Genomic DNA, 7,709 nt, shown 5'->3' with positions numbered 1-7,709 from the left:
GCAGGAACCAGCAGCCCAGACACCGAGAGCAGCTTGTCTGTCCTGTGCCAGCAGTGCCACTGTCTGTGGGGAGAAATCAAATCTGCAGTGGGTCAGCCCTGGAGAGGAGGGGATCTGCCCAACACCCAGCTGCACGGGTGTCTGCTGTCCCTCCATGAACAGCCAGTGTGTTGTGATACTGTCAGGACAGGGTTTTTGGGGAGTGCTGTGAAAATGATGTAGGCATTGCCCTCTTACTAAGTGCTGGTGATGCTTTGATAGCGTCATCAGCTGCCTCTTGAACCATTACTTTGCTTGTTCTTTCTTTTTTGATTGTAAGTTGATCATTCATTTCACAGTGTTAAGTCCATTTCATTTGCAAAATATTTTGCTCAAGATTTTACTTGGCTGGCAGGTCCCCTGTCTGTGTAGCAGTTTTGTTGATGGGGATTTATCTCCCAAGTGTTTAGGATGTGTTACCTGGCCCCAGACAGTTTCAAAAAAGGATTCAACATCTCCAGCAGTGGCAAGAATTTCTAGAAGTATTTTTAGCGTTGCAAATGTGAAAGCTTAGGTATAGATGTCATTCCTCCAGTTTTGAATTTGCAATTGTTATCTTGCTAAGGGTAGTTAAAAGCAAATGTTCAGCAATGATGGGATGAGAATGAGGAAAAAAAATGGTTTAGTTTATTTTTGTAGGATTTTGGGGTTGGTTTTTTTTTTTGTTTGATTGGTTGGTTTTTTTGTTTGGGGTTTTTTTTGGGTTTTGGGTTTTTTTTTACAAATGGCTTTTAGTTCCAAGAGTCATCACATCAAAATTCTTCTTCCAGCAAAGCCAGACTTTTTTGTGATGTGGAAGCTTGCCCATTTCTGGTGTTTTGCTATAGGATAAAAGAGGTTTCAGACACAAGCCCTGATTCTGTAACTCAATCTCCTTGGGAAGAGCTCCAGGGCATTGTTGCTGGGATCAGTGAAGCTTTGCATGGAAACAGAGATCTGGGCAGATCTGATTGCCACATCTTCACCTAGACTCCTTAACCTCTTGTGATTTGCATGTGAAATCAGGCAGCAGCATCCAAATTCCTGGCTGTTGATTTATGAGTATTTGTAAATTACGACAGCTGAGTGAGCACTGTGAGCTGGGAGACTTGTTTAATGCTGATTCCTTCTCATTGCTGCTTACTTTAAATGCTTTTTATATTGATGTTCCACTGGTGATTCACAGCAAGGAGACCATCAGCTGGACTATAAAGCAATCTTGTACAGTTTCTAAGCAAAGGCTGCCAGCTGGCCTTTGAAGAATATTTCCCAGGAAATAAGTTTTCCAAATCGTTTGGTGGCATGGGAACATAAGACTTTAATGCTTGTGGAAAAATGCTAACTTAGCACCTCTGAAATTCACTGTATCACCTCAGGGAAGGTAAAATTCATGTGTCTTAGGGTGGAAGAGATATTGGAAGCTTAACCTTTCTGTCTGAGAATGAAACTTAAGCCTGGAAGTGGACTCAGCCCTGAACACTGCTGGGATGTTGCTGCTGCTGCTGCGGGTGCTTTGTCATGATGGGTTGTGTGATAAGAGGAGCTGTGACCTGCACTGAAATGCTCTGATTTAACACAGGCCACTGAACAGTCACCAGGTGGCAATTTTTAAAATTAACTAATCAGAGTTGGATTCAAACCAGTGAACTTTCTAATAGTAAAAGGTGCAAGAAGGTCTTATCTAAGTACATTAAAAAAAAAGAAAGGGACTGTAAGGACAGTCCTACCCAGAGGCACCTGAATTGCCCTGGAAATATTACTTTTACTTTTAGATATTAAAGATGCTGCTGTACTGTATCACATTAAATTATTTTTACCTGTTTTGCGCCCTTTGTGGTCATTTTAGCCTGGGAAAACATTGCTCCTCCAGTAATCTTGTTTCTTTCCTACTTACATTTATTTAGACATGATTGTAACATGATTGAGAACCTCCTTTCCCACCTGTTTGTCATTAATGACTTGTCTGATTCATGTGGCATCCCACATGCCTATATGGAAGGTGGGTTTACCACTGAGAGCAGGTTCAGAGATAAGAGGGATAAAGCTGTGATCCCCTTAATCACACTGCTCAGACCACTGCTCAGGTTGTGTGCAGCTCAGGGATCCACCTCTGAATTTCCCGCTGCAGTCTCACACTCTTTTTGAGCAGATTTTACACTGATGTGTTACCACAGAGGAGCACCCGTCTGTGCTGAAGTCAAGATCTGCTCCTTTAACCAACTGTTATTTTAGTGTGTGAGTGAAAATCATAGAAAGCAGCAAAGAAATGCAGCTTTCCCAGCTCTCCCATCCTCTTCCTTCTTGCTGAGTTGTTCTGGTCCAAAAGGATTCACCCCAAATGTGTAGGTGGGCTGAGCTGGCCCCTCCACTGAGACTGGTAATTAGCATGGTCACTGTATTGCTGTTTGCTCTGAAGGAAAATACACTGCTAGATAACACGTGCCTGCCCACTCACCCCTGAGTGATAATTCCTGAGCCATAAGCAAATTTCAGTCAAACAGACAGAGGAGGGGAGAGGCGTGAGCTCTCCATCTCTCAGACATCAGCAAGTCGAGCTGTAGATCAGAGCAGTGTTTGTGGTGCTGCTCATTTCTACTTGTAAAAACAAAGCCATGGCAGGACCAGCTCTGACTCCTCACTCCAAACAAGCCACCAGAGAGTAACTTCTCATTATTGTGTGTGCCTGAGATGGATTTTACCTGGAACCCTAAAGGTGAGAAACTTTCTAATCCACTCTTGGTGTGAAGCATCACCTCCCTCTGTCCCTTTGATTGCTGTTACACACGGGGTAACTGGACAACTGTTGTGCACGGAGCTTGGATGAAAGCAGGGGCATTGCTAATGGTCCTTCTGTCTCTTGCAGGCTAAGGTAGCCAGCGTCTATGAGTCTCCTGGCTTCTTTCTAGGGTTGGATCCAATTCCAGGAGCCCTTGAAGCTATGCAGGAGATGATCCACATGCAGGAGTAAGGACACTTTGCACTCTGCAGCCCTTTTCTGTTATCTTACACACTCTTCCCCTGACTGCTAATGAAGGCTGTTTTCTTTTTAGCACTGAAGTCTTTATTTGCACAAGTCCTCTCCGGAAATACGAGCACTGCATCGTGGAAAAGGTGGGAGAGAATTTATTTTACTGGTTTTAATGCTGCTTTTGCAAGACCTTGCTATTTCATACCACCCAAATCAGAGTCGTTCATTTATAAAGACAATAGCTGGCACAGGCTGCCAGGCTTCCTGCAGTCCCTCTGTCTGAGGGGCAGCTGCCCAGACACAGACAAATAGCGTGGGATGGGGAATCTCGGAGTGGCGTGTGATGCCAGCCTTCTTGCGGAGCAGGTGAGCCCTGTGCTGTTGGAGCTGGCGTGTGACACTGCTGCTCCAGCTGCCTCAGCAGGTGATGGCAAAGGAACTGTTGCAGCACAGTTGGGTGAGGCAAGCTTGGCTGTCAGCACAGCCCACAGGGATGGGATATTCCCAAGGGATTCAGTGCTGGAGGCTCCTCAACCCACAAAACCTTGTTCTGTCTAAACCCAGAGCGTGAGATTTCTCTATCCTGAGATAAACCAGCGCTGAGTTAGGAGGAGACTGTAGCGCTGGAATTAGCCCTGTTTGGCACTGGCACAAGAATGGAAGGGGGGACCTTAATCACTGGAATGATTTAGATGGGCACAATCCACGTGCTCCGGGCGAGCAGCCAGCAGCGCTCGCAAACTCACCAACGATGAGGCGCAGTGAACGCGGTGCTGACTGACGGCTGTTGAAACTGCAGGTTAAATCAGTGTCCTGGGCTACAGCCAGTTTGTGTGGTGGGGGATTCACAGACACAGATGTAGGTTTATGGGGGAAATGATTGCTGCAATGTGCAACCTGCAAGTGTGGCAGAATTTTCTCTTTTATTTCTTGCCTCTACAGTATGAGTGGGTAGAAAAACATTTGGGACCCGAGTTTGTAGAGCGGATTATTCTAACCCGAGATAAGACCGTCGTATCTGCTGACTTGCTGTTTGATGACAAGGATACCATTAGAGGTTTGAAAAGTATTTGCATCGCGTGCTGTTAGTTGGGGAGGAAAAACTCCAGCTGACTCCAGCTTTCCTCCTTTCCCCTCCTCAGGTGCAGAGCTGAACCCGAGCTGGGAGCACATCCTGTTTACCTGCTGCCACAACAGGCACATCCAGCTGCAGGCACCGCGCAGGCGGCTGCTGTCCTGGGCCGATGACTGGAAGGCCATCTTAGAAAGCAAGCGCAGGCAGTAATGTGAAAAGGGAATTGCCAAGCTCTTCCCACTGCCAGGGCAACAACCAGCTCAGCCACTGGCAGGGAGACCCGTTCCCAGGAGGCAGTGAGCACCGTCACCCGGGGGGCAGTTAAAGAAATGAGCTGCCCTTGTTGGACATGCTGCAGAGCTGACACCTCCCCAGGTTTCTGGAATACTGCTCTGCATTCAGTTCATCAGTCTGTGTAGAGTTGTTTTGGATGTTTGCTGGTGGGGAAGATAAACTATAAAATACAAACAGTTGTGGGTTATTTGTTGGTTTTTTTTTCATGTGCAGATGTGCCTTTAACCTCAATCCTGTTTGCTTTGGGCTGACTGGGGGCAGAGGGGAGGAAAAAAGGCTCTGAAACTTGAGCAGACACACAGCGCGGGTGTTGGTCAGGGAGCACTGTGCTCAGCAGCCAAACCCTTTTAAATTTATTTAAAATATAAATTTTATTTATATTTTATGTAAATACCTAAATTTTAAATTTATGTATTTAGCCACCCTGGCTTTTGGGTTGCCTTTTGCATCATTGGCTGATAATGAAAGGAGACCAAGCTGGATTCAGTTTCTGGCCCACGTGCGTGAGTAAGAGTGAGCGAAGGCTGGGCTGCAAGTGCTGCAGAGAAATATTTATGAGCTTATACAGAACTGTTTACACAGCATTTAAGTTAATGTTTTATTAAGAGATGGTTTCACAAGACAGCTGTTCTTATGAGGCAGAGTTCCATGAGCCCTTTTTTTAAATCTTCACCTTTCTCACCAGTGGTAATGAAAGAAAAACAACTTTCCACTTCCTCATTTAGAGGACAGCTACAACCTGCCCTGCATAGCGATTTACTAGCTGAGTGCCTATGCCATGATGAGAGGATGGCACAGTAAGATTGCAAACTGCCAGGGCAGGGAAACACCTTCTTTCTTCTGCAGGAGGAATAAAGTTCATGTGACATTTCCAAGTCATTTGAGTTGACATTGAAGAGGAGAGCTGCAGCAAAACCAGCCAGGAACTGGAGGGGATGTAAGGTGCCCAATAACCCACACAGAAACTCCCCTAATTGCTGAGAAGGGTTATTTGTGCAAGCTGGATGCTGGGCTGCACTTGGCAACCTGCTCTCCAACAGCCATGACCCGTTGTATTTTAAATGTTTGTTTGCAGTTTTAGCTGCGTGCTTGGCCTGACTGATGTGGTAGTGCTGTGCCATCCTCTTTATTAACTAAAATCCAGTGCTGGTATGACTAATTTCCCTCTTTAATGTTGTTCTTGTCACCCTCGTGGCCTGCTGAGCAGAAAGCAGAGGCCTGGTAAAACAGAGGGAGGTCTCCCTCTCCACAGCTCCGCGCTGCTCTGACAGCTTCAGTCCTTGGGGAGAGGAATCCCCACCGCGGTGTGTTTGCTTAGATTCCTGGCCTCTTCCACTTGCAGCTGCGTGCAGTAATCCTCCAGGAAGACGGTTGCCAGATTGCTGAGCCTTCTGCTGGCTGAGAGGGAGAAGCGAAGCATGCACTCCACCACCGGCAGAGCCGTGGTCTGCTGGCGCGACTGCGGCGTTGTCAGGTACATCAGCGTCGTGACTGCCGACATGACCGTCTCCTCGTTGGAGCTGGAGAGGCAGTTGATGATGGGTTCTACCCCGTTGGCCTCCAGGATGTAGTCTTTGTTAGTTTTATCCAGGCAGAGGTTACAGAGACCACCTGAAACAGCAAAAGAAAAAGAAAATGTCTGACACGTGCAAGACAAACTTTTCTCTCCACACCCTCATCTTTTTCACACTAAGATTCAAATTCACTGCTGATCCCTTTTTTCTAAGTCAGAAATAAGCAGATTTTCTATGAGTTCAGATGGAAAATTCTTAATGGCTTCCTGGGCAGTTTTCTTGATTCTTCCCAGAGGTTTTTCCACCAGAACATTCCTCCTCCTGTGTGTCATTAGAGGGCACTGTACTGCTGGACACAACTCTCACAGAAGGAAGGATTCCAGTATCACTCAGCCCTAAGGGAGCCTACAAACCAGCAGCTTATTGCAGGTGTTTTAGAAAAACAGAGACCAGAGAGCAAAAGTACTAGCCCAGAGGCACAGAATGTTTGTACTTGAAGCTTTTAAGATGCAGCCATACCCTGCTGTAGCTCAGCCACAAACCTCAAAACTCTAATTGATTTGTTATCATCTCATGGAATCACTCACAATTAGGATCTGGCCCCTTAGCTTATATTCAGACCATGACAAATCATTGTAAGGCAGTTCCTCAGAGGACTCGTTTTAAATTGTCAGGTAAGTATTCTAGAAGACTGGTTGTCAATAGCAGAATGATAACATTGGACCTGTACATTATACAGGGCAATAATTTACATATTAATGACTGCTGCTCTATAGGAGAGATTTTGTTAATTTGTCTAGTGTTTACTTACAGTCTTTAAAAAAAAATCCTTTCTAGAAAGCATCTTTTTTAAGCACAGCAGCTATATTAGGATGAAGCGGAGACCTGCCTCCTACCTCTGACCCCATTCCACTCATTCTCCACTAAACAAACCCTTATCAACACAGAATGGGTCTGTGTCCTGTTTCTTGGCTGGCACAGAGCTGACTTTCTTCTTAGCAGCTAGAACAGCGCTGTGTTTTGGTTTCAGTGTGGGATTTGTTATGAGAAGAATGTTGATAACATACTGATGTTTTCAATTGTCGCTGGAAGTTGAAGGACTTTCCAACTTCCCCATGTTTTGCTAGTCTGCAGGTGCAAGGTCTGGTGGAGAATATTAAATTAGTAACCTAAATTGGCATTTGGATATGCCGATGGGATATTCCATATCATATAACATCACGTTCAGGATATTAATGAGGGTCTCTGGCTCGCTTGGGTTCTCGCTCATCTGGGATTGTCACTCCTCCAGGACTGTTATCTGGGAATGGGCTGGGCTTGGTCGGTGGGTGGTGAACAGTTGCACTGTGCATCACTCATTTGCATATTCTATTATTATTAAGTTTTATTTTATTTCAATTATTAAATAATTCTTATCTCAGCCTACGAGGCTCCTTACTCCTACTCCTCCAATTTTCTCCCCTATTCCCTGTTGAGGAGAGTGAGCGAGTGGCTGTTTGGTGTTTGGCTGCTGGCTGAGTTGAACCACCACAGCCTGCTCCTGCAGCACAACTGCTATCGGCCTCTCGGGGAGGAGATTCACCACCAAACCCAAGTGCCAGCCTGGCATCCGCTGCCCTGTCAGCCCCTCTGGAGGGTGTTCAGGCGCAGTCCTTACCAATTGCAAACTCCACCAGGGTCTCGTTGTCTTCAGTGAGGGTATCGAGGAACAGATCCAGGACCTGAAGCTGCCGGAGGTACTCGTAGTTTTTGGGATCGTAGGCGAAGTTGGCCAGGTTCGCCAGCACCTGCTCCTTGGCCTCTGCAAGGGAGAATCACAGGCTGGTTTGGGTTGGAAGGG

General features: G+C 46.1%; 2 protein-coding genes across 2 annotated transcripts in view; one reads left to right on the top strand and one right to left on the bottom strand.

The window, feature by feature from the left end:
* The window catches only part of NT5C (5', 3'-nucleotidase, cytosolic), a 6,148-nt gene extending 1,877 nt beyond the window's left edge, over positions 1-4,271 (top strand). Inside the window, exons 2-5 of the mRNA XM_010165222.2 lie at positions 2,882-2,982; positions 3,069-3,129; positions 3,929-4,043; positions 4,129-4,271. Of these exons, the coding sequence (XP_010163524.1) occupies positions 2,882-2,982; positions 3,069-3,129; positions 3,929-4,043; positions 4,129-4,271 (420 nt within the window). The remainder of the gene's footprint in view (positions 1-2,881; positions 2,983-3,068; positions 3,130-3,928; positions 4,044-4,128) is intronic.
* A 1,357-nt stretch (positions 4,272-5,628) lies between these two features.
* ARMC7 (armadillo repeat containing 7) lies at positions 5,629-7,677 on the bottom strand (the record flags this gene model as incomplete). The annotated part of the gene is made up of 2 exons (XM_010165224.2): positions 5,629-5,966; positions 7,527-7,677. Coding segments are annotated over 2 exons (489 nt in total), but the record flags the coding sequence as incomplete, so codon positions are not given.
* Positions 7,678-7,709: the final 32 nt, after the last annotated feature.

Source organism: Antrostomus carolinensis, unplaced genomic scaffold (assembly GCF_000700745.2).
Source record: "Antrostomus carolinensis isolate BGI_N321 unplaced genomic scaffold, ASM70074v2 scaffold48483, whole genome shotgun sequence".
Taxonomy (NCBI): Eukaryota; Metazoa; Chordata; class Aves; order Caprimulgiformes; family Caprimulgidae; genus Antrostomus; species Antrostomus carolinensis.
Note: the sequence above shows the minus strand (reverse complement) of the source record. Positions and strands in the feature narration are given on the sequence as shown.